The 16569-nt window shown below is 42.5% G+C and overlaps 4 protein-coding genes across 11 annotated transcripts; 2 read left to right on the top strand and 2 right to left on the bottom strand.

Moving 5' to 3' along the window:
• The first annotated feature begins 490 nt into the window (after window positions 1-490).
• LOC119136248 (trypsin-3-like) lies at window positions 491-1673 on the top strand. Its single transcript, XM_037274593.1, has 5 exons — window positions 491-570; window positions 646-808; window positions 886-1139; window positions 1213-1349; window positions 1428-1673. Exons 1-5 carry the CDS (start codon window positions 531-533, stop codon window positions 1575-1577), a joined length of 744 nt encoding a protein of 247 aa, XP_037130488.1. The 5' UTR covers window positions 491-530; the 3' UTR covers window positions 1578-1673.
• A 1076-nt stretch (window positions 1674-2749) lies between these two features.
• On the top strand, window positions 2750-3953 carry LOC119136249 (trypsin-3). The gene is made up of 5 exons (XM_037274595.1): window positions 2750-2861; window positions 2945-3107; window positions 3182-3435; window positions 3509-3645; window positions 3724-3953. Exons 1-5 carry the CDS (start codon window positions 2822-2824, stop codon window positions 3871-3873), a joined length of 744 nt encoding a protein of 247 aa, XP_037130490.1. The 5' UTR covers window positions 2750-2821; the 3' UTR covers window positions 3874-3953.
• A 78-nt stretch (window positions 3954-4031) lies between these two features.
• si:dkeyp-84f3.9 (pogo transposable element with KRAB domain) lies at window positions 4032-13267 on the bottom strand. Of its 8 annotated transcripts, XM_037274208.1 has the most exons (4): window positions 9574-9702; window positions 8807-9480; window positions 8544-8714; window positions 4032-7709 (listed from the first exon to the last, which is right to left on the bottom strand). In XM_037274208.1, the coding sequence occupies exons 2-4, from the start codon at window positions 9095-9097 to the stop codon at window positions 4470-4472; spliced, it is 3702 nt and encodes a 1233-aa protein (XP_037130103.1). In that variant the 5' UTR covers window positions 9098-9480; window positions 9574-9702; the 3' UTR covers window positions 4032-4469. The 8 variants fall into 8 exon arrangements, with proteins under 8 accessions (XP_037130103.1, XP_037130105.1, XP_037130106.1 ...); XM_037274210.1 differs by lacking the exons at window positions 8544-8714; window positions 8807-9480; window positions 9574-9702 and adding exons at window positions 12012-12162; window positions 12966-13267; XM_037274211.1 differs by lacking the exons at window positions 8544-8714; window positions 8807-9480 and adding an exon at window positions 12966-13267 and having other exon boundaries at window positions 9574-9699.
• Window positions 13268-13635: 368 nt separating this feature from the next.
• On the bottom strand, window positions 13636-16123 carry LOC119136164. Its single transcript, XM_037274455.1, has 2 exons — window positions 15940-16123; window positions 13636-15445 (listed from the first exon to the last, which is right to left on the bottom strand). Exon 2 carries the CDS (start codon window positions 15398-15400, stop codon window positions 14012-14014), a length of 1389 nt encoding a protein of 462 aa, XP_037130350.1. The 5' UTR covers window positions 15401-15445; window positions 15940-16123; the 3' UTR covers window positions 13636-14011.
• Window positions 16124-16569: the final 446 nt, after the last annotated feature.

Below are 16569 nucleotides of genomic sequence, written 5' to 3'. Positions count from 1 at the left end.
AATGGGGGATATTGTCATTTTTTTTAAGGAAGCATCCTAATAAAGACACAGTTCAATCTGAATTATAAGGTTCACAACACAAGGGAGAAAAAAAAAACATTTGTTTAACTCGTAATTTATTTGAATTCACTTGAACCCCTGGCAGTCCCCCCCCCTTGTACATTATATTATATTCATATAAATGAATGCAAATTAATGCACAATATTATTATAAATATTATATATATTTATATATATGTATACCAAAGTAACCAAAGTAAATAAAAAATCCAATTTCTAAATAGATTTTTTTTAAGGGGCAGAGGTCCAACTTGTACTCACATGTGTCCATTTAGATATGGGCAATGGAAAATATCCAAGACCATGCTGGTGCAATTCCCAGGTGGGATACTGTTTAAATATTTGGGACAGCTCTTGGGAAAGTCCTTGAGCGGGTCCGAGATAAAGAAATGACAGAGTTGACAGTCGAGAAGTATATAAACCCACCAATCCCATTGATCCACTGTGTCGGTCCAATCCAGAACACAGTCATGAAGTACTTCATTATTCTCGCCTTGTGCGCTGCAGCTTGTGAGTATTCGCGCCACTTCTGTGGAAATTGATCTATTTTATTCTTGAAGAAACAATGTTGTGCTTGCATTGCAGTTGCTGCTCCCATCGATGATGACGACGACAAGATTGTCGGAGGATACGAGTGCAGAAAGAACTCTGTACCCTACCAGGTGTCTCTGAACGCCGGCTACCACTTCTGCGGAGGTTCCCTGATCTCCAGCACCTGGGTGGTGTCTGCTGCTCACTGCTACAAGTCGTAAGTGAACTTATGATGACATCATCATTTCGCATAACTTGAAACTCCACATGACCGTGGCGTGCGTTTCCCTGCAGTCGCGTCCAGGTGCGTCTCGGTGAGCACAACATTGCCGTCAACGAGGGCACGGAGCAGTTCATCAGCTCTGTCAAGGTCATCAGACATCCCAGATACAGCAGCCGCAACTTGGACAACGACATCATGCTCATCAAGCTGAGCAAGCCCGTCACCCTGAACAGCTACGTGCGCACCGTGTCCCTGCCCTCCAGCTGTGCCGGCTCAGGCACCCGCTGTCTGATCTCTGGATGGGGCAACATGAGCGGCTCTGGAAGTCAGTCAAAACCCTCTCGTGGAACCAGTTCTCCATGTGCCGACACTCACGTGTGATCTTCCCTCGTCTTCAGACAACTACCCTGATCGTCTGAGGTGCCTGGATGCCCCCATCCTGAGCGACAGCAGCTGCAGAAACGCCTACCCTGGTCAGATCACCTCCAACATGTTCTGCGCTGGCTTCCTGGAGGGAGGCAAAGACTCCTGCCAGGTACGAGCAAAAAGACAACACATTCTTCAAGAGAACAAAACCAATTGTGATGTGGATTTGTGTTTTGTACCTGTGCAGGGAGACTCCGGTGGCCCCGTGGTGTGCAACGGCCAGCTTCAGGGTGTCGTGTCCTGGGGTTACGGTTGTGCCGAGAGGAACAAGCCCGGCGTCTACGCCAAAGTCTGCAACTACAACTCCTGGATCCGCAGCACCATGTCTTCCAACTAAAGAGAAGAATGTTGGCGTGAAGAAACCATCAATCCATGTGTTATATATAAATGACATCATACATTGTTTGCAATAAAGATTCTAATATTACTTGAATTTTCTGCCTCTTTCCAAGTGGCCACGTGTTGGCCTTTTAGCATGTTCAGATAGTCTGATGCAGGTATCAATTCTGCACCAATGTAGACAAGTTGAATAAAGCTTTTACGGCTGACTGAGTCATTAACACAATAATTTCTTAGAGTCTGACAGATTACCAGGTTTTATAAAACAAATAGAGATGAAATTATGAAATGAAGCATAAACGTTTGTGGTAATTCAACACCTGCCATCTAAAAATAAATACATACAAATACAAAAGGTATTCATAAACACCAAAATCTAAATGAATAAAACAAAACAGAATAAAATCTAAAGATACTTCTTGAAATGAGCAAATTGTATGATTATAGTTGTTAAAATAGAAATGTAAAATCCGCCAAGCATTTAAAACTTAAGTTAATGAATAATAAAAAACTGGGTTTGACTCTAAGGCCACTTACAACTTTGTTTTCAGCAGCATTAACACAGTTGAGTAGGAATACAATCTAATTACAAATTGTGAAGTGAAAAGCTTTTCAAATCATAAACATTACCGTTGGACATGTCAAATTATTTTCCGATTACTGTTCCAAAAATGCAAAAGTGTTTTTCTTGTAAGCAAATCTCTGTTCAAATGTTGCAAAACAGCTTGGTTGGCACGGCACATCCAATTTAGTCTTGAATTTAATTATTTATCCGATGATTAAAGAATTGTTACCAACAAAAGTTCAAATCGGGTATGCAAAATGCCTCTTGTTGTACAGCCAAATAAAATATCTTTTTTTTAATTGAACAAAGCATACATTTATCCGTACAGCACGAGAAAATTCCATATTAAAAATGTCCAATTAAGTCAGTGTCACTACCTTATAACAAATTGACTGTTTGAGTCGGCGAATATATTTGCTGCACACAAAGTGTTACTTTTTGCTCATACGTTTGGGTACAGTATATATTAAAATGCAAAGGTACGCTATCAGAAGTTTAGCTGCTGCTTTCCAGGTGTGCGTTCACACGCAACTTGAGAAGATAAGAGTACATATGTTAAAAAAAAAAAAAAAAAAAAAAAAAAAATGGGCGCACGTGTCAGATCGAGGCCAGGCATCAGGCTTTAAAAGGACCTGCACCTGATCTGAGCAGACACTGAGGCTCAGACGAGAATCACCATGAAGGCTTTCATTCTTCTGGCTCTGTTTGCAGTGGCTTGTAAGTATCCATCTGACATATGAATATTATTTCATAATCAGTCACTCTTACGTAATTGCTGGATCCTTCTGGAATTCAATCAGTTGCTGCTCCCATTGATGATGAGGACGACAAGATTGTCGGAGGATACGAGTGCAGAAGGAACTCTGTACCCTACCAGGTTTCTCTGAACGCCGGCTACCACTTCTGCGGAGGTTCCCTCATCTCCAGCACCTGGGTGGTGTCTGCTGCTCACTGCTACAAGTCGTAAGTGAACTTATGATGATATCATTTCGCATGACTTGAAACTCCACATGACCGTGGCGTGCGTTTCCCTGCAGTCGCGTCCAGGTGCGTCTCGGTGAGCACAACATTGCCGTCAACGAGGGCACGGAGCAGTTCATCAGCTCTGTCAAGGTCATCAGACATCCCAGATACAGCAGCCGCAACTTGGACAATGACATCATGCTCATCAAGCTGAGCAAGCCCGTCACCCTGAACAGCTACGTGCGCACCGTGTCCCTGCCCTCCAGCTGTGCCGGCTCAGGCACCCGCTGTCTGGTCTCTGGATGGGGCAACATGAGCGGCTCTGGAAGTCAGTCAAAACCCTCTCGTGGAACCACTCCTCCATGTGCCGACACTCACGTGTGATCTTCCCTCGTCTTCAGACAACTACCCTGATCGTCTGAGGTGCTTGGATGCCCCCATCCTGAGCGACAGCAGCTGCAGAAACGCCTACCCTGGTCAGATCACCTCCAACATGTTCTGCGCTGGCTTCTTGGAGGGAGGCAAAGACTCCTGCCAGGTATGAGCAAAAAGACAACACATTCTTCAAGAGAACAAAACCAATTGTGATGTGGATTTGTGTTTTGTACTTGTGCAGGGAGACTCCGGTGGCCCCGTGGTGTGCAACGGCCAGCTTCAGGGTGTCGTGTCCTGGGGTTACGGTTGTGCCGAGAGGAACAAGCCCGGCGTCTACGCCAAAGTCTGCAACTACAACTCCTGGATTCGCAGCACCATGTCTTCCAACTAATGACGTTGCTTCTTCGAACATTTGTTCCACGAACCAGTTAAAGTACAGCAAACTGTTTCAAGAAAATAAAAGCTCACACTTGTGTGTCACAATCCTACTGTATGTTCCAAGCATTCCCAACAACGCTACCAAAAAAAGCCATACGGTGACACAATGGAAAAACTGAACAAACATTTATTGATGATAAAGTGTCGCACTATTCATGTACAATAGTTTTTGTAAATGTTATTCAGGGGTTAATCCAGTCAAAATGTAGTCAGACAGCTGTCAAGCTAAATGGTCAGCAATTGATCAACTTTTTACAGTGCAACAGAAAATCTCAAGGTCAATTTTTGACATCACACCGAAATAATAAGTATGCCCGAGTTGAGTTACATTTTTACGAATGAACGTATTCAGAACTTGAAAATAAATCTAAAAATGCATGTTATAAAAGTATAACACATTTCAGCATAAAGTGACAAAGAAATACAGTATTCGGCACTTGAACATAAATTCAAAGGTGCATGTTATTAAAAGTATAACAAAAACACAATTCACAATTAATAACGAGAACTGAAAAGGCTTTGAACGTCTGAAAGTCAAATTTTAGGCAATCACACTTCGCCTCGCGCATGCTGCATATAATGACTATAAAGGTCCGAGAGGGAATTATACTCATCGCCACACACGGCACAGATGAAGTCTTGCAAAGACTCTTTGCTTGGGGCTGAATTTCTCTCTGTAGGTCTCAAAGGTGCTTTTTGCTTTTTAAGCACATTTTCATCTTTTCGGGGACTCTTCTGGGGTTTCTCACGCATACCCGTGTTTCTGGGACTTGAGGTCTTAGCCTGCTTTTGTTTAGATGAATTAGGGGAGTCCTTTGGATTTTGGGCAGTGCCTTTTGGGAGCGATGACATGAGGGTGTTGTTTTCTGATTCAAAAGAAAACGCGATTGTGGTCGGATTTAACGTGCTCGTCGACTGATCGTGCGAAGACTGACCCAAAGCGGGTCCTTGGCGTATGACTTGTGTTGAGAAATGGCAACGTTGGTGACTGAACAACAAATCCAGTGTTTTAAAACGACTTGTGCATTGATCACAATTATAAGGCAGGGACACAGTCCGAGGTTTAGACTGGATCCAGCGGAAGCTCGGGTGCTCGCTCATATGTTCTTTGTACGATTGGACAAAGCGGAATCCTTTCCCGCATAACACACACATAAAGCGGCCTCGACGTTGTCGGTGGATTCTTTGATGATGCCACAGTTTGGTCCAGTTTTGAAGAGTCTTCCCGCAAAGGGAGCAGGTGTAGCTCTGATGTGGAGCGTGAGTCAGCATGTGGGCCCGGAGTCTTCCTATGTGCCTGAAGAGGCGACCGCAACTGGGGCATAAATAATTCCTAGGGTCCGATCGCTTATCCAGTTGGTTTAATTTGGACACAAAGTAGGAAAGAGGGCGAGTTGGTTTTCCCGTATTGCCGTTCAGGCGTAACGATCTTTTGTGGTTTTCAAATTGGCCGTCTGCGGGAAGGCAGTTGAATTTCTTTTCCGATGAAATCCTATGTGCAGGCACAGTGTACTCCACTACGGTCATTCTCTCTTCCTCCTTGACCGTGACACAGGAGCCATTTTCTTCTCTTAGGCACACGCCACAATGGGCGTTGAACTCCGACCGCAGAGCAAAGAGTTTGTCACAATACATACAGCGATATAGCTTCGTACCGATATGACCTCGCATGTGCTTGTTGAACTTCTGCAGGCTGTCTAAAATATTCTTGCAAATATGGCAGGTGTACGTCAGTGAAGGTTTTGCTAGCAGGTTGCTGGGCTGACCTCCCGGAGGTCTGCATGTGTGGTTCTTTGCATTGCTATAGTGACTGAAGGACTTTTTACAGGCTGTACAGTTGTAACGCTTCACCGGCCAATGGGTCAGCTCATGCACGCGTAGAAAATAAGACTGGCCGAAGGCTTTTCCGCAAATATTGCATTTGTAAGGCTTCTCTCTTGTGTGGACACGTTCGTGTCTTACGAGGGCAGACTGGAATTTGAATGACTTGCCGCAATACTGGCACAATTTGCTTTCGTTCTTTTCCGAGGCCAAAATGTCTTGTTCTGTCCCTGTAGTGTGCGTCGTCGTGTGGCTAGAATATTGGTCATCTGGGGATTCTTTCATTAGGGTATCCTTGATGTGCGTCTTAAGATGGAGATTTAAATTGGATTTCTTGCTGAAACCTCTTTTGCATTCGGGACATTCAAAAGGTCGCTCTCCAGTGTGAACGCGTTGATGTATGATGTACTGAGACATAAATTTATATGTGCGGCTGCAGATAGCGCACGTCAACAAGGTTCTAGAACCTTTTTGGGTGTAGATGATGTTTTGATCAACCTCAGCGTTTGTATTCTTGCAGTCTGTTTGGTGCTGAGTTTCACCTTTTCCCTCGTGACGTAACAAAACTGTTACTCTTGTTCTTCTCTTGCGACCTTTTCTCCGTCTTAAAGTGGTATGTTGGAGGTATTGACCTTCCGAACTGATGGGCAATTTGGCACAATTATTTGACTGCGATAAGGGATCGATATGATCCAAAGCTGCTTCTATGTTCTCAACTTTGATAGTAGAGGGGATCTCAAGAACTTTTGGTGGGTCTTCAGAAGACGTTGCCATATTGTCAATTGGCTTTGTCGTCTGAGGAGAGAAATAATTGTCTGAATTGTCGCAATCGCTCTGAGACTCCTTAAGACTTTTAACATCAACTACTTGAATTTGGGGGGTGCAAAAAGTTTCTTGAGCTTCTTGCTTGATCTGGGGCGTGACACCTTCAGCTGCTTTTAGTTGCTGTAGTTCTACAGACTGCTGGTGGTCACTGTCCCTTTGCTCAATTGCTTCTCGCACAACAGAACCAGGGGACATGTCATCTTTGTTCCCGCAAAGGTTCATCTCTAGATACTGACCATCGCTTTCCACAGCAAGACATTCTGCAGGCCTCAATGACAGTTGTCCTGAGTTTTTCTCCGGAAGACTTTGCTGGTCCTCTTCATCTGAACCCAGATTGTTGTCCATCTCTGCTATATCCCAAGAGTCCGTGTCACCGCTTACCATGGACGCAGAAACATCAGTTTTGAAAACTTTAGCAGGGGTTTGGTGATCGGTTTGCAAGTTTTCAATGGCTTGACGTTTTGTGCAACTTTTAAGAGTCGGAGAAACCTCCATTTCTTTTGGGACAACCGGTGCTGAAATACGTCCTTCGTGACTTCTCAGTTTTTGTGTCGGACTGGCAAGATCATCAACCAAATTTCCGGCCATTTTCTTTTTTGTTGGTCTTCCTCTTTTTTTCGGCACCAAAGGGACACCATCCTCTGGTTTGTGATCTGGGACTGCACAAGTTGCAGAGGTCTCATTGTGAGGTAATACATTCAAGAGACCTTTGACACGCTTGGGCACAATCTCAGCATTGGAGCTTTCAGAGAAAGTTGGCACTTGTGTGGCAGTGCCAATCTCTTCGTGTTGATCCGCCACAAGTTCGGCAGAAGTAGTAGTACACATTTTATCCTCCAGCTTCGAGTGTTTTATTTTTCTCGGACGTCCTCTTTTGCTTTGTCGCACCACTTGTAGTCCATGATCGCCTGTTTTCAAGTGACACACACTTGCAGGTGCCATTTCAGCCTTTGCATCTATCCCGAATTGTGAGGCACCAATAGGTTGGCTGTTGCTCTCAACAGGTCCTTCAGATTTCAGAGTCTCTTGGAATTTCAGAGTCTCTGATGAGGGAGATGCAGATAAAGGACTACGTGGATTTGTCATTTTCTCCCCCCATTCAAAATCGTGGCTCTCCTCAATACATTCTGTATTTCCAGGCACCTGTAGAAGACAAAAACACAGTTACATCATCAGCATATGTGTATTTCATCAGACCTTGGCTATGAATGAAAGCATGTAAATATGTGTCGAGTTACAAATGTAAATAATCAGAAAAAGCACAAAGTCTGACTGCGTTGCTGGACAGGTAAAAATGCAATCTACTTATTAGACTGACATTTTTTTGGGTATGTACATTTTGTGATGAGTAAATAATATTTTAAAAAATGAGACAAGTGGTACAGAAGATGGATGGATGGATGGAGTTGCACGACTACATCTAGAGATACTAATTATTTCAGTTTTTGAAAGCGGATCCTGGTTCAATAAATAATACATATACATAAATAAACAAATTATTTTTACTTCATCAATTCAAATGTTTGCCAAAATTACAAACTGGATCAGTGGTAATTGATGGAAACAGCCTAATTAAAATGAAAAGAAAACATAAGTGTATCGTATTTTCCGGACTATAAGTCGCTCCAGAGTACAAGTCTCACCAGCCATAAAATGCAAAATAAAGAAGAAGACATATATACCGTATTTTCCGGACTATAAGTCAGTTTTTTTCATAGTTTGGCCATGGGTGCGACTTATACTCTGGAGCGACTTATGTGTGAAATATACCAGCCATGCTGCTCCGAGGTTTCGGTTTGGTAGTGGCTTTTGTTGTTTTGTTGCGGGAAATTTAGGGGGTGCAACTCTCTTTCTGGTCGTGAGGAACCGCCCCCTAACCATCCTCGGTGTTTAAACAACTCCAGAGATAGACAATGCGGTGCTTCCTCTTCTACGTCGCTTAATAATATGATCCGGTGTCACGTTGTGCTCACTTACATGATTCTCAATGAACTCATGGAAACTGTTGTCCTTGACTTCAAAGTCTGCTGGTGATTTTTGAGACATCATTTTCCTTTCTCTGATAGAGACTTGATTGCGTTGCATGAATCGATAGCACCAAGAAGATCCTCCTATAAAGTCATTTATATTCATCTCCTTGGCAAATACCTGGGCGTGGATAGAGAGGCGATTGCGTTGCATGAAGCGATAACACCAAGAAGGTCCTCCTACAAAGTTATTTTTGTCTTCTTGGCAAATACCTTGGCGTGGAGATGCAACTCCACTGTTGACAAGCGGCTCCCGGCAGCACATTGTTCAAGCACCCATGCGCGAAGTCGTTCCTCTAACTGTGGCCACCTAGCTTTCAGTCCGCGATTGGCTTTTTTTGTTTTCTTCATTTCACTAAGAGTAACCTCCGCTTTTCGCCAGTTCCTTACGAGTTTCTCGTTAACTCCAAACATTCTTCCTGCTGCTCGATTGCTGTTTTCGGCCGCATATTTTACTACATGCAGCTTGTAACTTGCAGGATATGATTTTCTTTTCTGTGCCATTTTTTGTTAAGCCCTTCTCAGTTGTTACCGCCAACGTTGAAATTATCAACACAAGACGAGGCACCCTTTTGCGGTTTGATGTAAAAATAATGTGAAATGATATGATAATGTGTTAATGATTTCACACGTAAATCGCTGCAGAGTATAAGTCGCACCCCTGGCCAAACTATGAAAAAAAACAGCGATTTATAGTCGGGAAAATACCGAAATCATCATGAACAGTAATTTGGAATTTAAGGGCTATTAGTAGTTTGGGGGTACCCAGAGCTGACTTTCATATACTCTTAACTGTGTGGGATTAATTCATTGAGCTAATCTTGGTTGCCCTGGAATAGATTGGCAACCAGTCCAGGATGTAGAAAGTGGAAAAGATGGCCTTAATCCTGAATAGGGTAGGTGGAATACAAAATAGAACGATGGATGAATAGAAATGTGGACAGTTGTGTATTTGTCTTTCAAACTACTATAGCAGCTACCTCTTTGCAGTCTGTCGGTGGTGGAAAGGAACGACGAGGATGTGATGTCACAGCGGTTAACTCTGAGACTGTATACTGGTCACTCCTCCTTCTGCTGAAGGAAATTTTACTCCCCATGTCACGAGTCTGTAGAATCAACAGAGATTAGAAGGTGTTATTTTAATTATGTGTTTGGGCTTAAATAATGGTATCTGCCCTGGTAAAAAGAATCTCTCCCCCTTACCTCAGAGGAATTATTCATGAAAAGCACAAAAAGCCACAAATGCACCTACAATGTAATATTGTGTTGATAAACAGAGTACATTATTAATAAGTAAAAATTTCAGTGGAGTCTTGTCATCTTCATATACTGTACTAAATTTTCAAAGTTCAGCAAATGTGAGAAATGTTAACTGAACTAATTAAATGATAACAAATGTAGTAGAGTGGCAACAGTCACGTCCCTAAGGCTTTCTTTTTTGCTGTCCATCTCAAAACCTGAATTAAACAGCAAAGGCATTTGCATATGGTGGGCCAGGTCGCTAGCTCATTGCCAACAACAATCACGGAGGATGAAGAAAAATTGTCATGGCTTTATTAGACTTAATTAGTTTCTCCTACTGTTAGATGAGGGTATTAATTTGGTAAAATAGTCAAAGTGCTTGCCTGAGTGGGTGAGTCAACACTGGTCCTGCAGTGGCAGCTTGCTAGCGATGGTTAGCACGAAGCAAACAGCAGCGTTGTGGCTACCGGTAACTGTTTTACAAATCTACAACTACATTCACTAGTCTACTGGACTACTTAAACCAGCCCCGACTTGTGCATCCTTTAGCACATTTGAGTTGCCGTGACTTGACTCGGTTTGGTGGCACAAAGCTACATAAGAGAAAATCAATCACATTTTGCGTAAGAAGTGTGCACTTCAAGTACTGTTGGAATTTTGAAAATCAGCTGAAGTGGAAATCGAAGCGTGATGGAAAAGTTATTACAATGCACTCAACATAAGCCCAAAATGCTACTTTCAACTTATTCAAATATAACCGCAGCTTTCTTCGAGTATAATAGAAGGATTGGATTTTCTAATTTTGGCTGACCTGCAAAGACCACTTGACGACATTTAAATGGCAATCAAATGCAGTAATCTGTATTTAAGATTCTGGTATATCCCAAACTTCGACCGGGAGATACTGAGTTGGCTGTTTAAACGCGTATTGTTATGCGTGGTGTTTCAAACTGGGAGTTTGAGAAATCCTGCAGGTCTGGCTCTCTATTACGTGTTTAACATAAACGCAGCGTCATCTCAGCATCAAAACCTGTTTAGCGTTGTTACCAAACGACGCCATCTCCTGGACAAATGACGCACAACCACGAGATGATTTAGTAAACAATGCTCTAATCACTCTTTAGATAATTTGGTGTACGAGTAGAACGGCCGTCTTCCTCGTCAGAAAGAGTGTCTTAATACATCAACCTCAAGATGGCGAAAGTAACAAAAATCTGTTACGTGTTATCTGTAAAACTCATACACAAAAGCCAAACTTTCAAACTCTGTAAATGTTCTTCAAAACTCTTCAAGTCAGGTACTGTGGATGAGTTGGAAACAAAACTAATGAACAGTGCAGTAACTACATTAAAAAAACAACATTAGAATTTCAAAATACATTTTAATATTACACAAAGTTCCCTTAAAATGAACCAAAGGAATATGGTTGCAGAAGTGGAATTTAAAGCCCAACACATTTAGATCACACTAAACTGTATTTAGAAAACGAACAAGAGATTTATAATACACCTCACATCACATGTTTAATTTAATCATGTTGATCCGCCACAAGTTCTGCAGAAGTAGTAGTACACATTTTATCCTCCAGCTTCGAGTGTTTTATTTTTCTCTGACGTCCTCTTTTGCTTTGTCGCACCACTTGTAGTCCATGATCGCCTGTTTTCAAGTGACACACACTTGCAGGTGCCATTTCAGCCTTTGCATCTATCTCTAATTGCGAGGCAGCAATAGGTTGCCTATTGCTCTCAACAGGTCCTTCAGATTTAAGAGTCTCTTGGAATTTCAGAGTCTCCGACGAGGGAGACGCAGATAAAAGTTTACATGGATGTGTCATTTTCTCCCCCCATTTCAAAATCGTGGCTCTCCTCAATACATTCTGTATATCCAGGCACCTGTAGAAGACAAAAACACAGTTACATCATCAGCATATGTGCATTTCATCAGACCTTGGCTGTGAATGAAAGCATGTAAATGCAAACGAAAATATAACATATATGTCTTTTCCTTCTTTATTATGCATTTTATGGCTGGTGCAACGTACTCCGGAGCGACTTATAGTCCGGACAATACGGTAAGGTGGCATTGGGAATGTCAAACGTGAGGGGGACCTCGTACATGTTAATAATATGATCCGGTGTCACGTTGTGCTCACTTACATGATTCTCAATGAACTCACGGAAACTGTCGACGTCGACTTCGAAATCTGCTGGCGATTTTTGGGACATCTTTTTCTTTTCTCTGATAGAGACTTGATTGCGTTGCATGAAGCGATAACACCAAGAAGATCCTCCAACAAAGTCATTTATATTCATCTCCTTGGCAATTACCTGGGGGTGGATAGAGAAGCGATTGCGTTGCATGAAGCGATAACACCAAGAAGGTCCTCCTACAAAGTTATTTTTGTCTTCTTGGCAAATACCTGGGCATGGAGATGCAACTGCACTGTTGACAAGCGTCTCCCGGCAGCACATTGTTCAAGCACCCATGTGCGAAGTCGTTCCTCTATTTGTGGCCACCTAGCTTTCAGCCCACGATTGGCTTTTTTTGTTTTCTTCATTTCAGTAAGAGTAACCTCCGCTTTTCGCCAGTCCCTTACAAGTTTCTCATTAACTCCAAACCTTCTTTCTGCTGCTCGATTACCGTTTTCGGCTGCATATTTTACTACATGCAACTTGTAACCTGCAGGATATGATTTTCTTTTTGATGCCATTTTTGGTTAAGCCCTTCTCAGTTGTTTTTATAAATGACCACCAATATTATATCAACACAGGCCTACACTGGTCACTCCTGCTGAAGGAAATTTTACTCCTGTCACGAGTCTGTAGAATTAACAGAGATTAGAAGGTCGATCGTCTCACTGAGTCGATTTTACAGCACCATCCCGAATGTTTTGAGTAACATGTCAGGACAGCAGCCTTGTTCCTAAAGCTTTCTTTTTTGCTATTCATCTCAAAACCAGAATTAAACAGCAAAGGCGTTTGCATGCATATGGTGGGCAGGACGCTAACTCATTGCCAACAACAATCAGGGACGATAAAGAAAAATTGTCATGGCTTCATTAGACATAAATAGTTGCTGCTATTGTTTAGTGTGAGTATTTTTTTATTTGAAAAATAGTCAAAGTGCTTGCCTGAGTGGGTGTCAACACTGGTCCTTTGGTAGCCGTCAGTGGCGGCTTGCTAGCGACTTAGCATGAAGCAAAAAGCAGCGTTAAGGCTCCCCGTGACTGTTTTACAAACCTACAACTACATTCACTAGTCTACTGGACTACTTAAACTAGTCCCGACTTAAGCATCTTTTAGCACCTTTGAGTTGCCATGACTTGACCAGGTCGGTTCGCAGTCACAAAGCTACGTCAGAGGAAATTAGAATGTTTGTTATTGTTTATTATGGGAAGTGAGAGGGCGGGGCCCCTGGTTGAGCAGGAAATGACGTAGTCAATGAGTGCACGAAAGATTAGCAAGGGGGGGTCTGCAAAAGTGTGTGAGTGGAGTGTATGGGCGTGAGTTGTGACTGTACATTACAGTGACCACCGTCGTGTATGAATGTGTTAAATAATTATTTGCAGTTCAATAAAAAGCGACGAATTTGCACCAGCCGCTGGTTGTCCACGTCGAGGGCATTACAATATCAATCACATCTTGCGTATGAAGTGTGCACTTCACGTACTGTTGGAATTTTGGAAATCAAGTGGAAGTCGAAGGGTGATGAAAAAGTTATTACAATGCACTCGACAATGCATTAATCACTCGTTAGATAATTTGGTGGACAGTGCAGTAACTACATTAAAAAATTAAACATCAGAATTTAAAGATACATTTTAATAATACACAACGTTCACTTAAAATGAACCAAAGGAATATGGTCACGGGAGTGAAACTTAAAGCCCAACACATTTAGGTCACACTAAACTGTATTTAGAAAAAAAAAAAGTAGAATACATCTCATCTTTACATTATTGGTTGACTTCATAATCAAACACTAATGTCCAAATAGAAACACTTGGAGCATTCAGATGTTCTGTCCCGACACAAAGGATGCAGCCAAATTCAAATTCATATTTAATTCTATCAAATCTAAACAGGTAACCGCACATACATGAATTTTCAAAGTACAGAAGATGTCAGGAAACGTTACTCCTTTGGAATGAACATAAACAGACGATGTGCAAACTGGTCAAGTTTTGATGGGGACAGACGAAGTGACCTGGTAGATCATTTCAGATGTTTTTTCTTGTCCGGTTTCCACAATGTAACAATCATCTTCCATATCGTCAGCTGTAACCACATTTTCCGCGCCTTGCTCTTCGTCGGTAGGGACTTGTTTCTTGGCGTCCGCTGAGAACTTGTGACTTCTCTCACCGTTCACCCGAGTCACAGGGGGCTTGGGTACCACCACATCCTGTCTGGGATTGATCATCTTCCCGATGCGGCCGTGTTTGGCCAAAAACTCGTCGGCTTTGGGACATTTGTGCCTCTGTAACATCTGAGTGCTCTCAAAGACGACGTGGCACACTCGACACGTGAAGTCGGCTCCCCTGGCGGACGTCTCCACGGGTTGGATCAGGTGTATGCTCTTGGTCACGGGTGAGGGCGAATGCTTCCAGCTGCTTTTCTGCGGGGCGTTCAGTGTGGAATTGTCATGTTTGAACTGCTGGGTAGGCATGGTGCGAACTCCCTGAGCAACTTTGCCGTACGTTCGCACGTTTAGATTTTTCAACTGCAAGGCCGAGGTGACTTGAAGCATCTGACTCTTTTGGTTGTCCGCATTGGAAGACTTAAGCGGGCTCTGAGTCAGGTCTATTTCTGTGATGGGACGCTTGAAATTGAGTGGTCTGGCTGTGATGAGTTTGAGTTTGGCTGTGGTGCTGGGGAAGTTACATGTGTGGAAGCGAGGCACGAACTTTCGGCTGGAAAGCAGCAGCCCACATCCGATGCAGCCAGAGATTTTGTCAGCAATGTGAGTATTAGTGTGTGAAATCAACGTGCGCTTGGTGATAAAACTTTCCCCGCATTTACCGCAAGTGTACGGCTTCCACTGGTTCCACTTACGGATCGTTTTCACCAACACCACGGGCTGGTAAATTGTCCAAAGATCTACTGTTGGCGCGCCCACACTAGAAAACGTACTCTTCATGTTTAAGCCACCTTGGCCTGCGTTAGATGAGGCCGTGGACGTCTGTTTCGAAATAGAAGTCTTATAAGCTGATGCCGAGGGAGACTGTTTTGCCCACATAGAAGCACCTTCCGCCTTCCAGACAACTTCACCCGACTTGAAGCGTTTCAGCTGCTCCTCTTCTTCTATGTGCTTTTCAAATCGGCGCTTCTTTATCGTTTCGTGATGCAGCACCTGTTGTCCCGGTTCGTGTGTGACGTTGTGAGAGAGCATGTCTTCGTACGCGGCAAACTCAGTTCCACAAGTGCAGATGTGACTCGTAAAAGGGCACACGTGTTCCTCCAAAAATTGCTGAGTAGAAAAGATCTGTTCACAACTGAAGCAAATCCCTCCAGTGGTCAAATCACCATCGAAGCTGCTTTCTTGGTGGTTCTGAAGTTGCTCCATCATCAGACTGGGGGTAATAGATGGAAGTATTTACTTTCAATGTGGCACCTGTTGAAAAACATTAAACACAACAATAAGATTTAGCGTGTTAGTGCTAGTATAATTTGGGAGTATTTATTGAGAAAAAACAAGGAAAATTACAGTTTTTGAATTACACTTGGTTTGGCAATTGTGAGTCTGTCTATATATGGCTGTTCTGCTTCTGATATACAACTAAAAAAAAAAAAAATAGAAGGCAACTAGGTTTTCTTTGAGTCTTTTGATAGACGAGGAGAATTAGCTGCTTTAATGTTCGCCAATATTGAGCATAAAAGAACTATTCTAGCATAAGCAGCCCCGAGCGAGAAGTAAAACTATCCCCGGCGCGTTACGACAGTTTCAAAACGAACACAAGCGTTAATATTCCTTTGAATAAGTGGGATAGGACGCTAGGTTGTAACATTTTGAAAGTCACGTACATTATTTTGGTGGAACGTGAGCCTGCTAATGCTAACGTGCTAATTATAGCAATAGCCGGCTAAGTGATGACAATGTTATTTTACCTTGGCCGTGTTGTCAAAAGTTGCAGCGTAATAAAATACTACTTTTATCCTCGCCTCTAATAGGACATTGTATATCCTATGCCGTTCACTGGAGGGAAGCTGAAATGTAGGCGTCCAGGCATAAAGTCAATAGCATCGGACCACACTAGTCCCAAAAAAAAATACAACCCGTCTACTTCTACGAATGGCGCCCTTTACTAACGGTACATCCGGTGTTGTACTGCCCTCTGCTGACAAAATAGCAGTACTACATTTACTGTCATCACTGCTTTTAAGTGGACTGTATTTCGACAGATAAGGCGCAAAATCATTCGATGTATTCAAGGAAAAACAATATTGTTTGCAAATATATTTCGTATATATATATATGTATGTATATATATATATATATATATATATATATATATACGAAATATATATATATAATCGTATAATTAATCATATCAGGAAAAGGTTATTGTATGAGTATTTTTATTTGGCTGAAGCATTACCCCGTCATCCATTTATTATTGGACAGGAATTAGGTTTTGCGGAAATACTAAAAATGTTTAGGGGTATATATATACATTAGGCAACGGTTGGGAGGACGTGAGGTTATCAATGTTTCCATGTCTTAAGAAATCTTGAGTC

The sequence above is a fragment of the Syngnathus acus genome, chromosome 16 (assembly GCF_901709675.1).
Source record: "Syngnathus acus chromosome 16, fSynAcu1.2, whole genome shotgun sequence".
NCBI lineage: Eukaryota > Metazoa > Chordata > Actinopteri > Syngnathiformes > Syngnathidae > Syngnathus > Syngnathus acus.
This window is presented reverse-complemented; position numbering and strand designations above follow the sequence as displayed.

Bases quoted from the DNA above. Each gene is read 5' to 3' on its own strand.
- LOC119136248 (XM_037274593.1), top strand. From the start codon at position 531: ATGAAGTACTTCATTATTCTCGCCTTGTGCGCTGCAGCTT. The intron at 571-645 runs GTGAGTATTCGC...CTTGCATTGCAG, and splicing joins CGCCTTGTGCGCTGCAGCTT to TTGCTGCTCCCATCGATGAT. The intron at 1,140-1,212 runs GTCAGTCAAAAC...CCTCGTCTTCAG, and splicing joins CAACATGAGCGGCTCTGGAA to ACAACTACCCTGATCGTCTG.
- LOC119136249 (XM_037274595.1), top strand. From the start codon at position 2,822: ATGAAGGCTTTCATTCTTCTGGCTCTGTTTGCAGTGGCTT. The intron at 2,862-2,944 runs GTAAGTATCCAT...GAATTCAATCAG, and splicing joins GGCTCTGTTTGCAGTGGCTT to TTGCTGCTCCCATTGATGAT. The intron at 3,108-3,181 runs GTAAGTGAACTT...GTTTCCCTGCAG, and splicing joins GCTGCTCACTGCTACAAGTC to TCGCGTCCAGGTGCGTCTCG.
- si:dkeyp-84f3.9 (XM_037274207.1), bottom strand. From the start codon at position 12,545: ATGGCATCAAAAAGAAAATCATATCCTGCAGGTTACAAGTTGCATGTA. The intron at 12,163-12,254 runs GTATTTGCCAAG...ATCCACCCCCAG, and splicing joins AGTTGCATCTCCATGCCCAG to GTAATTGCCAAGGAGATGAA. The intron at 7,710-11,991 runs GTAAGTGAGCAC...TGTCTTCTACAG, and splicing joins GTGAGTTCATTGAGAATCAT to GTGCCTGGAAATACAGAATG.
- LOC119136164 (XM_037274455.1), bottom strand. From the start codon at position 15,400: ATGATGGAGCAACTTCAGAACCACCAAGAAAGCAGCTTCGATGGTGAT.